This window comes from Setaria italica, chromosome IX (genome assembly GCF_000263155.2).
Source record: "Setaria italica strain Yugu1 chromosome IX, Setaria_italica_v2.0, whole genome shotgun sequence".
In the NCBI taxonomy this organism is placed as follows: domain Eukaryota; kingdom Viridiplantae; phylum Streptophyta; class Magnoliopsida; order Poales; family Poaceae; genus Setaria; species Setaria italica.
This window is the reverse complement of record NC_028458.1, coordinates 56,263,635-56,276,507: the sequence shown is the minus strand read 5'-3', so window position 1 is coordinate 56,276,507 and position 12,873 is coordinate 56,263,635. Positions and strand designations below refer to the sequence as shown.

The 12,873-nt window shown below is 47.0% G+C and overlaps 3 protein-coding genes across 3 annotated transcripts; all 3 read left to right on the top strand.

Moving 5' to 3' along the window:
• On the top strand, positions 1–1,156 carry LOC101767461 (cyclin-dependent kinases regulatory subunit 1). Its single transcript, XM_004985664.3, has 4 exons — positions 1–159; positions 307–387; positions 489–549; positions 657–1,156. Exons 2-4 carry the CDS (start codon positions 335–337, stop codon positions 813–815), a joined length of 273 nt encoding a protein of 90 aa, XP_004985721.1. The 5' UTR covers positions 1–159; positions 307–334; the 3' UTR covers positions 816–1,156.
• A 725-nt stretch (positions 1,157–1,881) lies between these two features.
• On the top strand, positions 1,882–6,243 carry LOC101766370 (pheophorbide a oxygenase, chloroplastic). The gene is made up of 7 exons (XM_004985661.3): positions 1,882–2,586; positions 2,677–2,912; positions 3,001–3,127; positions 4,214–4,350; positions 4,493–4,652; positions 4,912–5,190; positions 5,747–6,243. Exons 1-7 carry the CDS (start codon positions 2,197–2,199, stop codon positions 5,999–6,001), a joined length of 1,584 nt encoding a protein of 527 aa, XP_004985718.1. The 5' UTR covers positions 1,882–2,196; the 3' UTR covers positions 6,002–6,243.
• A 909-nt stretch (positions 6,244–7,152) lies between these two features.
• Positions 7,153–12,371, top strand: LOC101766783 (uncharacterized protein SYNPCC7002_A1590). Its single transcript, XM_004985663.3, has 6 exons — positions 7,153–7,489; positions 7,574–7,764; positions 7,870–7,915; positions 11,304–11,386; positions 11,459–11,575; positions 12,070–12,371. The coding sequence occupies exons 1-6, from the start codon at positions 7,297–7,299 to the stop codon at positions 12,139–12,141; spliced, it is 702 nt and encodes a 233-aa protein (XP_004985720.1). The 5' UTR covers positions 7,153–7,296; the 3' UTR covers positions 12,142–12,371.
• Positions 12,372–12,873: the final 502 nt, after the last annotated feature.

Sequence of the window (12,873 nt, the reverse complement as noted above, 5' to 3'; positions counted from 1 at the left end):
CCGTCCATCTCCGCACCAACGGTCGCGGCCCTCCGTTTCCTTTTTAAATACGCTCCCCAAACCCATCCCACCACCACCGTCTCCTCCAAGACGCTCCTTTCGCTGCGGCTCTTGTCTCAGCTCCTCGCACCAACCGCATCCGCTCCGCTCCGCTCCGAGGTATGCGCGCCGCCTCCCTCCAAATCCGTCGATTTCTCGTGTTTCCTGAGGAATGTTAACCTGTGAATCGTGGTTTTGTTCTGGTTGCTGCGCGATTCGGTTGTCTTTTTGGGGTTTTCCGCTGAAATTTTGGGGATTTTTCTGTAGAGAGGTTGATCGAGAAGTGGTGGTGGACATGGGCCAGATCCAGTACTCCGAGAAGTACTTTGACGACACCTACGAGTACAGGTAGATGGGAAACCCTAGCTTCCTGATCTTCGCCCCCTTTCCATCTCTTTGGCTTGCCGTGGTTGGCAAAACCCTAACCCGATCCCCTTTGTCCGGCGCAGGCACGTCGTCCTCCCGCCCGAGGTCGCCAAGCTTCTCCCCAAGAACCGCCTCCTCTCCGAGGTAAACGCGAAGAATTTCACCTGCATTCGTGTAGATCGCCTTCTTGCCCCGCTGTCTTGGTGGTCTAATGTTGGGGTTTTGTTGGGAATTTTCTTTTTTTTTTTCAGAACGAGTGGCGTGCGATCGGCGTTCAGCAGAGCCGCGGGTGGGTGCACTACGCGATCCACCGGCCGGAGCCGCACATCATGCTGTTCCGCCGCCCGCTCAACTACCAGCAGCAGCAGGAGGCGGCTGCCGCAGCGGCGGCGCAGATGCTGCCCAAGTGAGCCCTCCGGTGAGGGAGGCGGCGACCGTGGGTTTGGAGTGTTTAAACCATAAGCCCCTTTTCCTCTCTAAAAGGGGCGTCGCTATGCTTCCGATTAATTTCTCCTCCTGTTGGTTGGAATCAAGTGACTGGTCTTGGTGGTGTCCACTTTGTGTTCGTTGAAATGCCTATGAAGGAACTGGCATGTACTAGGCTGTGTTATGATGAGTACTCTTAATTACACTACCATGTGTTGCGATTCTGGTTTACATTCCTGTTCCTGATGGTGTTATTCTGGTTTGTAGTACTGGGCTAATTAATCTGTTATGTGATGATCTGGTTGTGCTTATGTTTGTCTATGAACTTCGGTGCTTGTCTAGCAGCTAAGAGATTGCAAGATGATTCCTTGTGTGCTCCGTATGCGTTTTTGAAGTGCATATGTGATGAATGACTTGCCCTACATAGTTTGTGTGAAAATTATGCATTTCAAACATTGTATAAACATTAACATCTAGCTATAGTGAAATGGGCCCTGGAATGTTGGCAGTGATTGTGGGGGCGTGAGGAGGCAAAAGTCCTGATGAATGATGATTGCTTGTCTGATGCTGATGCGTACTAGTTTTGGTTTAGCGACTATGATGCTAAGTGGAAGGTGATTTTTTGTTTATTTTTCTGTTGCACTGTGTGATATGGAATGGATTTGTGATAATTTCGCGGCGCTGATGATGTCGGTATTTCTGATACCGTGTAGCAGCTGTCATTTTCCCTGACGAGCAGTTGGTATGCAGGTTGCATGAACCAAATCGCAATTAAATTTGATTTGAATCGTTCTGTGAAGCCTGGTAGTTGTCGAACGTTTCAGATTCGAGGTTCAGTGTTCGTTTGTCTGGTGCTGCAAACAATGGGCGGGATGCGCCACCGCGGGTCGGTTTGTGTCGTTCTCGCCGGTCAGGTCTCGGGCCCTCGGCTCGCGTTCGTGTCCCGGTCGGGGGCTGGCTGGCTGGCCAAAGCTCCACCACACGAACGCCGCAAAAAGCCATGCGTGCTCCCGCATATCTTCCATCCTCGCCTCCCTCCCTCCCCTGCCGTCACGCAACCTCACACCCCCTCCTCCCCGTTTGTAAAGTGTACTCCCTCTAGTCGTGGCAGTAGTTCTTCAGCTCTTGTTCACTTCTCGGCGGTGAGAACGTGAGAAAATTCTCGACCAGCCACTGTTTTTTTCCGCCAAAAACAGGAGGTTTCTCCCCTTGGCGTGCCAGAACTCTGTTCTTGCCGAGTCTAGAAGCACTGCACTGCTTGAGTGCTCCCACCCATCCACAGCGACCGCAGGCGCATAAAACCCGGCGCGGCGAGGACCTCCGACGCGAAGCCAAAACCTCTCCGCTTGACACGAGTCGGCGAAAATGCGCGCGACGATCCCAACCCCCTCCCTCCTCGTCACACCGAGGCCGCCGCGGCTCCACGCCCTCCCCTCGGCCTTGGCCTCGGCCTCCCGCCACCACGCCGCCCGCGGCGTGGGCCGTCCTCGCACCCGCTTGCGCGTGGCGGCGCCGCCGTCCGCCCCCGGGGAGGCGGCGGAGCAGGCGGAGCCGAGCACGTCGGCGCCCGACTCCGGGGAGAAGTTCTCGTGGAGGGATCACTGGTACCCGGTCTCCCTCGTCGAGGACCTCGACCCCAGCCGCCCCACCCCGTTCCAGCTCCTCAACCGCGACCTCGTCATCTGGAAGGACCCCAAGTCCGGCGAGTGGGTCGCGCTCGATGACCGCTGCCCCCACCGCCTTGCCCCGCTCTCGGTATGGTGACCGCATCTCTTCCACGCATCATCTGTGTCCTATCCGATCCCATCCTCGTATCGGACTAATTTTGATCCGATATCCTTGCAGGAGGGGAGGATCGATGAGACGGGGTGCTTGCAGTGCTCGTACCACGGCTGGTCATTCGACGGCTCCGGCGCCTGCACCAGGATCCCGCAGGCCATGCCCGAGGGTCCCGAGGCCCGGGCGGTGCAGTCGCCGAAGGCATGCGCAACCAAATTCCCCACCCTTGTCTCCCAAGGGCTGCTCTTCGTGTGGCCCGACGAGAATGGGTGGGAGAAAGCCACTGCCACCAAGCCTCCAATGTGCGTAGAGTCTGGCTTGTAACAATGGCTATCGATTGAATTAGGTTCTGCATTCCTGTGACTAAATTTGATCTTGCTTTGGTTTCAGGTTGCCGAAAGAGTTTGATGACCCGGCCTTCTCCACGGTGACGATCCAGAGAGACTTGTACTATGGTTATGATACGTTGATGGAGAACGTCTCTGATCCGTCTCATATAGAATTTGCTCACCACAAGGTAACTTATTACGGAGTCTTTGTTTGAGAATGTTTAGATAGTGTTTGGTTCGTGCAAAGGTAACGTAAACGCAAAGGGAATCAGATTACAGTGTTTTTGGCGGCGGAATGGGTGATTACCCTCTTTGTTTGGTTGCACTCTAGTAACGTAATCAGATTACGGTGTGGGTGTTGTATCTGATTACGATGGGGGAGGAGGGGTAACAAGCTTGTATAGATATTATATTATTTAGGTAAGAGATTCGATTACAGTGTCAATTGATTACAAACCACCGCAACCAAACATATGTAATGGGATTCGTTATCTTCATCAATCAGATTACGTTACATTTTAGCTAACCAAACACCACCTTAGTTGCTGACCACATTGGAACCTCATGCTTAGTCATGACTCGTGATTAATTTGCAGTTGAAAGATTGTGATTTGAGGAAATACATTTTTATTGTAATAAATTGTACTCCCTCCATCCCAAATTATAAGTCATTCCAAGAATCTTGGAGAGTCAAAGTATATCAAGTTTGACCAAATTTGTATGATAATATAATAACATTTATGATGTCAACTAAGTATCATTAGATTCTTCATCAATTATATTTTCATAGTATACCTGTTTGATGTCGTAATCTTTATAATTTTCTCTATAATTTTGGTCAAACTTGAGATGCTTTGACTCTCCAAGATTCTTGGAATGACTTATAATTTGGAATGGAGGGAGTATTTAGTTTGCCAATAAAACCCAACTCAATTTAGTTTAAGTAATACATTGAATTCCTTAGAAATGGCTTCTGATGGGAAAAAATGTGGAATGATCTGAGTCTGACCTCTTATCTTTTCCTGTTGCCAGTGTGAAATATTAACTAATTGTTGCACCTTAACTATGAATATACTGATATTTTATTGCATAATAGTTTGTTCTATTTACTTCTGCTACTTGCTTATTCTGAATGGACAGTAAATAACTGGATTGACTTAACTAGGCTATCTGTCTGTCATTTGCTGACAAATGATATACTTTGTTTTCTGGAGATGCATGGTTTCAGCCAATCTACTCATGTTTCAGAGCTTAACTCCTTACTCCTCTCATAGGTTACTGGACGGAGAGATAGGGCCAGGCCTCTGACATTCAAGATGGAATCAAGTGGTGCCTGGGGTTACTCAGGGGCAAATTCCGGTAATCCTCGCATCACTGCAACTTTTGAGGCCCCATGCTATGCATTAAACAAGTAAGTTTCAGCAAAGTGCCTGGTTGTCTTTCCCATCCTTTTTATTGTTTCACTTGCCATCATTGTGGTGTAGTGGTTCTTATTTATCGGTCAGCAATTCAGTTGTTGCATGGTTCTGAACTTTGTTGGCCGGTTTGTGCAGAATAGAGATAGACACAAAGTTACCCATTTTTGGAGACCAGAAATGGGTCATATGGATTTGCTCGTTTAACATTCCAATGGCCCCAGGGAAGACTCGTTCTATTGTCTGCAGTGCTCGGAACTTTTTCCAGTTTACAATGCCAGGAAAAGCATGGTGGCAGGTACATGCTTGTATAGTGTTTCCCTTGTGCTTTATTTTCTGGTTATGCTGTCAACGTTATCTTATGCTTGATATTTTTCCTTTTTAACTGTTAAAATGAACTTCTTGTCATACTTTTGTGGGGAAACAACATGGAAGGTCCCTACTGTAAACATTTATTATTGACGGACTTTATTGTTTCACCATATTTGAATTTATATGTTTACAGTCAAATCCTGATACCTTCCTTTTCTCTTTGCTTTTTCGTATTTTTGGTGCAGCTTGTTCCTCGATGGTATGAACATTGGACTTCAAATTTGGTCTATGATGGTGATATGATCGTTCTTCAAGGCCAGGAGAAGATTTTCTTAGCTGCATCCAAGGAATCTTCTGCAGATGTTAACCAGCAGTACACAAAGATCACATTCACACCCACTCAGGCTGACCGATTTGTTTTAGCATTCCGGACATGGCTAAGGAAATTTGGCAATAGCCAACCTGAGTGGTTTGGAAATGCTAGCCAAGAAACATTGCCTTCCACTGTCCTTTCAAAGCGCGAGGTAAAAGTTATCTGGGTTACCTAGGAATCTCAGTTTTTTTTTTGCCTTCAGACTTAACATGGCAATCCTTTTGGTGGTCAAGGATTTGTTTTGCTTACATACTTAATACTCTACACGACTACGCATTAAAAATTGATTGCAATTATCCTTTTCTTACTTGTATGTTTTTTCTTTCTGGGGAGAATGTGACATCATGTCTTCGTTGTTAGCACACTTCATCTTTATAATAGACAATCTATGTTTTGAATTAGCATCTGTCATATGTACTGGTGTCTTCACTGCAACCTGCTTAATAGAATGGGCAAAATTCAGTGATAGATTTCAAATCTCTTTGGAAAGTTGCTAGCATCGGACTACTCTTACGGTTAGGCATCCAAGAATATTTGCTTAACTGTAATGGTTCCATTTTACTAGAAGTCTAGAACAGCAAAGTTTACCTTCTGTTTTCTCTAATACCCAGTGAATCTGAAACCATATCATCTACCTAATTTACGTCAGTTGTGTTTTTGCATTCCATTAATTCTTGTATTCTTATGATTGGCTTTGTGTCATGCAGATGCTAGACAGATACGAGCAGCACACATTGAAATGCTCATCTTGCAAAGGAGCATATGATGCATTCCAGACTCTGCAGAAGGTCTTCATGGGAGCGACAGTAGTGTGCTGTGCTACCGCAGGGATTCCTGCTGAAGTTCAGCTCAGAATATTGATTGGTGCAGCTGCTTTGGTCAGCGCTGCTCTAGCATACGCATTCCATGATCTCCAGAAGAATTTTGTATTCGTAGATTACGTGCACGCTGACATTGATTAAAATTTTTGCGAGCATCTGGTGTAGCGACATCACATGTTCATTTCTGTAACGTGTAACCTAGGCCGCCTAGCTAGGGAATGTAACTTTTTACCGGATATAAAGCTCAATACCAATTTGTGTATAATAGGCAGTAGGATGTAGCGATGTAAAGCGGAAACATAATTTTGCATATATTATCCATTGGATAAAAAACTCTCCGAATCATTGGTTCAGATATGAATTTGGTTCTCACAAGTTTTATAGCAATTCAAGAGCTAGCTTACTGCTCCCTCCGTTTTATCCTCCAGTTCAATTGTGATTTTATTGATATCCTATCTTAGCACCACAAGCTCGTTTCATCACTAAAACCTACTATGTGAAAAAGGATTATATTAATATATTTAGATGCATAATAAAAGTTATATATTTTAAAAATGTTTTATAATTTAAAGTTGAGGGAGTACCATATAATAATATGTTCTCTATATTTGCAGATTCAATCGATCACAATCTGCGATGAGAAACAGACATGACCATTATTAAGGAGGTGTTTGGTTACACGGACTAAAATTTAGTCCCTATCAGATCGAATGTTTAGATACTAATTAGAAGTATTAAATATAAACTAATTACAAAACCAATTATATAGATGGAGGTTAATTCGCGAGACGAATCTATTAAGCCTATTTAATTCATGATTAGCACATATTTACTGTAGCATCACATTGCCAAATCGTGTACTAATTAGGCTTAATAGATTCATCTAGGGAATTACCCTCCATCTGTGCAATTGGTTTATAATTAGCTCATGTTCAAACCTTCTATCTAAATATTTGATACGACAAACCCCTCTAAATCTCGGTTGAGAACCGAGCTATGGTAAGCGGAGGTGGTGATAAACATCAGGTTCAACACTTTGTTACAGAGGCGCCTATGATCCTCTAGTTTGAAGCGGGTGGGTGGAGCATACGTCAACACTGGATTTTGAAAAAGATAAAACTTTACTAAAACACGTGAGAACTTGCATGACTCGTGTCCTACGCTTCCGGGCTCCGGCCCCATCCTCCTCCAGCAAGCTACGGAAATTTGACAATGACAGGTCCCCTGGCCCACCCTGGAACTTGGAGTCGCGAGGTCCACTCCATCATAACGCTAGATCCCCTTCCCACTCCATCTTATCCGTCCAATGAGCAAGAAGATCGAGACCTCCATTTCCTAGCTCAGCACGGTCCCCCGGGGGAAGCAACCGCCCGCAGCCACTCACCGGCGACCGACGCCGGCCACGCACGCGACACAGTCACACAGCGCGCGCCCAAATGGCTGCGTCCCTCCGCTCGCCGCCCCCGGTCCCCGCCGCGTTCCGCCGCTCCCGCGCCGTCGTCCGCGCCTCCTCGCAGTCGTCGTCGTCGTCGTCATCCGCCGTCTCCTCCTCTTCGTCCGCCCCCAAGGCGCGGTTCGTCGCCCGCCGCTCAGAGTCCGTCTCCGTCCAGCAGCTAGCCCGCCCCCTCGGTACTCAGAGCCTTCCTCCCTTGCTCTCCCCAAACTTCATGGTCGCCTTGTTCGATTGAGATATGTGTCTGCTTGCTGCTGCAGCGGAGTACATGAGCTTGCCGGCGAGCCAGTACTCGGTGCTGGACGCGGAGCGCATCGAGCGCGTCGACGACTCTACCTTCCGATGCTACGTATACCGCTTCCGCTTCTTCGCGCTTGAGGTCTGCCCCGTCCTGCTCGTCCGCGTCGACGAGGAGCCCAACGGCTGCTGTATTCGCCTCCTCTCCTGTAAGGTACCGTCATGCTTCAATAATGGCGGCAGTTGTTTATTTTGACCCAAATAATCCGCTCGCTAAATAATGGGTTTCGTTGATACGCTTATTTGGGTTTGCTTGCAGCTGGAGGGATCGCCACTTGTGGAGGCGCAGAATGATAAGTTCTCAGGTTAGGTTCGTTCTTGACATTAGTGTTGTTTCGGCTGTTCGACTTTACTTGCCTGATTGCTGCTCGTTGTTAGTCATTGGCTCAGTCGACAGGAGTCCTAAGGCTAGTCTCAGCAGGGTGTCATGGAGAGTTTCATGGGCATTAAATCATATGCCACTTCAGCAGTTTTACTGGTGTGGCAACCTAATTATGAGGAGAGAGGAGAGGGGAGTTTCATCCCCATGAAACCCATCTTACTTAGTCCCATGAAACCCAATAAAACTTGTACCGAGGATGTTATAGTTTCATCGCAAGACACATTTGATCATAACTCCACGTAAAAATTAAATGCTACAGGTTGTCTATGAAACTGTGCAATGAAACTATGCACTGAGAGTGATAGTTTCATTTCATTGAAAAGATGACATGCTTGGTAACAGTGTGATGAAACTATGCATTGAGACTGGCCTAAATAATGAACTAATAAATGCTCAAAGTAGCTGCTATTTTCATTCCATGTTTGATAAAGTGGTGGATGCTAAATTGCTGAGTACGAGCTTGGCCACAATTGTATGAAATATAAACTGGGAATCCACTCACAAAAACTGTAGTTTGAAACAATGCTTACAATGTTTTGATTATGATGCTCACAGCACATTGATTTCTGTTTTTAGTAATGGCCAATCTTTAACTGATGTGATAACAGCAAAATTGATGAACCCCAAAATTTTGTTTGAAAAGAATATCCTTCCTATTCCATTTGCTGATAAGCTGTAAAGTCATTGTTAAACTGCTGCTCTGTTTCCTCTTATAAATTTTCATCCTACTATGGCAGTCTTTGTGACCTTACCACTGGACCCATGAAAAATTAAAGTTTAATCTTTCTGCATAGGCCTGAAGGTACCCTTTTCTGCTTATTTTAGAAAGGGCAAAAAAAGTAAACATAATACTTTGGCTATATCCTAGTAGATATTAGCTAACTTCTTGACAATGTTGTTATTGATTCTAAATCGTTTTTGTGATATACATACTTTTCTTGTGCTGCATAACTTCTTTAACTCAATAATTTGTTGAGAAGTTCATATGGTTTGGATAGACAGAGAGAGGCGAATTTGGTTGTAGTGACATAACCAAGGATTGTAGGAAGAATAGATTGCGTATAATAGATGGATTGTATTGCATTGAGGCTTGGGCCGGTATATATAGAGTACAAAGACTTGGGGGGCAAGGCTCCCCCGGATACATATGGCAGTCTACGATACGTATATCTACAACTACCAAATATACTCTAATATCCCCCCGCAATCACAGCGGGAGCATTGCGACGGTGAGACTAGAGAAGAAGCCGAAGGCAAAAGCCGACGGACTGACATCCCCCCTTAGTGATAACGTCGGTGCGGTGCGGATGCTGCAACTGAAGAGAAAATCGGGGAGTAACTCATGCAGATGATAGCCCTTTGTGCCGATGTCGAGGTAGCCGAGCATGAGGACGAGTAGCTGTGGTCGAGGATGCCGTGCTTAGAGTAGCCGTGCTCGACGTAGCTGTCGAGGTTGCCGAAGATGAGGGAGCCGCACATGAAACTGCGGGCGCACGAGGAGGCGCCGTGAGGATGGTGGCGCGTAGGGGAAGACGCCAAAGATGAAGACGGTGGCGCGTCGAGGCAATCGTAGAGGAGGGGGTCAATGCCAAAGTCAATGCAGTCAAGCCATCGGGCAAGACATTCCTGGGTTTGCCAGGCCCGGGAACGCATCGGGGACGATGGCACGCACTGGCGTTGCCAATACCAGACGTGCAAGGGAGAGTGCACAACCAGGTGCCGTTGTCTGAGGGACCAGCAGAGAAGGCCTCCACGGCGGTCGCAGGCGCAAAAGAATGGCGAGGTAGAAGATGCCGATGTAGCTCGCGGTTGCTAGAGTAGACGAACGAGGTGGAGATTAGACGGCGACACTGGCGACGAGGTGGTGCTGGACGAAGCGAGGAGGTAGACCCGGACGATCTGATGCAAGGCCTGATGATCTGGATGACGCGGCAGCGGAGCTCGAAGGAGACGGTGAAAAACTCGAATAGCCTGATGAAGACCATGCGCGCAAGGCTCAACGACTCGTAGTCGACGACGAGGTCGTTGATGTGGTCGGCGAAACGACCACGGGTGGCGCCACTGCTGCCCGAAGAGGCGATGCAGCGGCAGCCCTCCATACTCGGGGAAGAGGCGCGCAATACGAGGATGAACGTCACGGGAGTTGGGTGGATTACGCACATCGGCTGATCAGACCGAGTATGCGCGAGGCGAGACGACGACTGGCGAAGTCGTCGGAGGCGTCCCGATCAGTGGAGGCGACGACGAGCCGATGGAGGTCGACATGCGGACGAAGCAGCGAGGAGGGCGGTGCACACGGGCGTCCCCTAGGGCGCCGTCCATCTCGCCAAGCTGCACAGTCGGAGACGGGGCAGGAGCTGGTGAAGTCGACGCCGATGTCGAAGTAGAGGTGAGCGGAGTTGGTATGGCGGCGGGCGACGCAATCAAAGATTGGGCAAAAGAAAAAGGTACAACAGCAACAAATCTCCGTGTAGAGCTTGTAGGTGCTCCTAGCCTGACTCCGTATGGACCCTTCTCCTCTTTTTCCTGTGGTCAATCGTGTACAGGAAAGAGAGAGGGAGGGGGAAGACAGGCTAGGCTGGCCAGCAGAGGCTGAGCAGAGGCCAGCACACGCCTTGCACAGAGGCACAACCGCAGAAGGCAACGCGGGCCTACTGGAGTGGCATGTTGGCCAGCAGATCGAGTCCCGTGGGGACCCGACATGGCCATGGCGCGGCGACCGGGAGCGATGGCACAGCGGCGCTTGGCCTAGTCACGGCATGCAACACGCCACGTACACGTCCAGTAGCCACGGCGCGGCACGGCCCACGGCAAAGCATGGACGACGGCAGCACGGCTCAACAGAGAAAATTAGATGTGCTGCTTGACTGACGCTTGAAGAAGACGGATCAACGGATCCGTCGAAAAAACTGTGGCGCTGCCCCCGGTGGAGATTGATCTCCCCGGGGGCGCGCGGTGCGGAAGCGAGCGGCGGCTAGGGTTTGTCACCGAGAATTAGAATCTAAACTCGTGATACCATGTAGGAAGAATAGATTGCGTATAATAGATGGATTGTATTGCATTGAGCCCTCGGTTGGTATATATAGAGTACAGAGACTTGGGGCAAGGCTCCCCCGGATACATATGGCAGTCTGCGATACGTATATCTACAACTACTAAATATACTCTAACAAGGATTTGCATGGCCAACTTAGCTCTTCTAGTAGACTTTAATCCATATTATTCATAGTGATTTTCTTTTCATAGTCTAAGATAAATTATTTAACCCCTTGTTCCAGGATATCATTGACATGATTTGCTGTGGGATGCAGCTTCTATGGTGAATAGGGTTTTCTGCAGTAGCACTTTGCAAGGTTCGACCCTTCAACAGCTTACATCAGATACTACAATAGAGGTACTGTACTCTCAAATTCCCACTGAATCATTATTGAGTTATACACAATCAGCTTATTATGATAATCTTCAGGTCACAATCGATATACCTTTTCCATTTCGAGCAATACCAGTTACAGCCATTGAGTCAAGCGGCAGACAAGTGCTTGAGCAGTTGCTCGGAGTCATGCTTCCAAGGTTTCTGAATCAGGTTGGTTTTGTTTTATTTGACGTGCTATAGCTATTTGTTTATTAACGTTTTCTTCATTTCAGCCTTCACTTTTTCTTCCAAGCTGCAGTACATGTTTCTTTTGTATAACAACTTTAGGTGAATTGTTAAGCAAGTCAAGGATGGTTTGGTCTATGTATATTTGAGACGAAGTTGTATCTGCAAATTACCTCTCACTTTATTCTAAATTGAACTATTTTTCATTTTTCCCCCAAACAGAATCCTATCAGGTCAAGGCTCTATTTTACTTGTAGTATTTCTTTCTGCCAGACTCATCTATATTCACAGTCCACTGAATGATTCAGTTTTTAGTTGTACTTGCTGTCCATGATCCCTGTCATGAACTAGCTGACTTAAATAGCCATTTATGAGGAAGACATGTTTATTTGCCAGATGTAAATATGTTGAGTCGTAGGTGGTTGTGAGCAACATTTCTATATTTCTCTACAAATTTATTTTCTTTTTTGTCGTTTCAGCTTGTTAAAGACTACCAAGCTTGGGCTTCTGGTGATTCTTCAAGGAAACCACTTGGCACTGGCGAAATATGAAGCTGCACAGTGCCTCCAGTAGGCATGATAGTTTGTTCGTTGAACTCACTATGTTGTATAGCAATCCTGCCTGAATGTCACTCACGACAATTTCTGTATGTTGAATCTGTTGAAATTAGGTATTGCCGTTTTCTATTGCTGTTCTTCAGCTGTACGAGTTCTGAAGATTGTAAATCGAGCATTCACAGTCACAATGAAGATGATAGCATCTGAACTGTCATTTGTGCCCACGTACTCGTTTTTTCTCTTTCTTTCGCGAGAAAACTAGTTAACCAGAAACCGGAAGTGTAAACTGATTCAAGGATCGTTTCATGAACAATATTGTCCTTAGTGGTTGCAGATTGGCAGTTTGATCTGGGATTCTGGGCGCGGTGCAGGCATCATCAGCATGCGCAGTTGACCCGTTGGCTGCACTTTATTGCGTTTGATGTCAGATGGTAAGGCGAGGACTGTCGAGACTCGAGATGGATTTATCAGTTTATTTTGCGAACTTAAAGCACGCAGGCCACATGGTTAGATAAAGTATTAGCTGTAGATAAGCTTCAGGATACCACCCTTTGCCTATTGTCGTTTACGAATGCAATTCGTGAAGAGGTGACAGTAAGCTATGTGCGGCGAACAGCACTCATTTGCCAGCAACTCATTTAGAAGTTAAAAAAAAAACTGCCGAGGATTCCAAATCACTATCCTCACACATACTGATTCTCAACTCGAGTAAATACGTATCATTAC

What these genes read in the sequence shown, in the direction of transcription:
- LOC101766783 (XM_004985663.3), top strand. Translation starts at nt 7,297, where the DNA reads ATGGCTGCGTCCCTCCGCTCGCCGCCCCCGGTCCCCGCCGCGTTCCGC. An exon ending in GCAGCTAGCCCGCCCCCTCG is followed by an intron (nt 7,490 to 7,573) that starts GTACTCAGAGCC and finishes TTGCTGCTGCAG; the next exon opens with CGGAGTACATGAGCTTGCCG. An exon ending in TTCGCCTCCTCTCCTGTAAG is followed by an intron (nt 7,765 to 7,869) that starts GTACCGTCATGC and finishes GTTTGCTTGCAG; the next exon opens with CTGGAGGGATCGCCACTTGT.
- LOC101767461 (XM_004985664.3), top strand. Translation starts at nt 335, where the DNA reads ATGGGCCAGATCCAGTACTCCGAGAAGTACTTTGACGACACCTACGAG. An exon ending in GACGACACCTACGAGTACAG is followed by an intron (nt 388 to 488) that starts GTAGATGGGAAA and finishes TGTCCGGCGCAG; the next exon opens with GCACGTCGTCCTCCCGCCCG. An exon ending in AGAACCGCCTCCTCTCCGAG is followed by an intron (nt 550 to 656) that starts GTAAACGCGAAG and finishes TTTTTTTTTCAG; the next exon opens with AACGAGTGGCGTGCGATCGG.
- LOC101766370 (XM_004985661.3), top strand. Translation starts at nt 2,197, where the DNA reads ATGCGCGCGACGATCCCAACCCCCTCCCTCCTCGTCACACCGAGGCCG. An exon ending in ACCGCCTTGCCCCGCTCTCG is followed by an intron (nt 2,587 to 2,676) that starts GTATGGTGACCG and finishes ATATCCTTGCAG; the next exon opens with GAGGGGAGGATCGATGAGAC. An exon ending in CAGGAAAAGCATGGTGGCAG is followed by an intron (nt 4,653 to 4,911) that starts GTACATGCTTGT and finishes TTTTTGGTGCAG; the next exon opens with CTTGTTCCTCGATGGTATGA.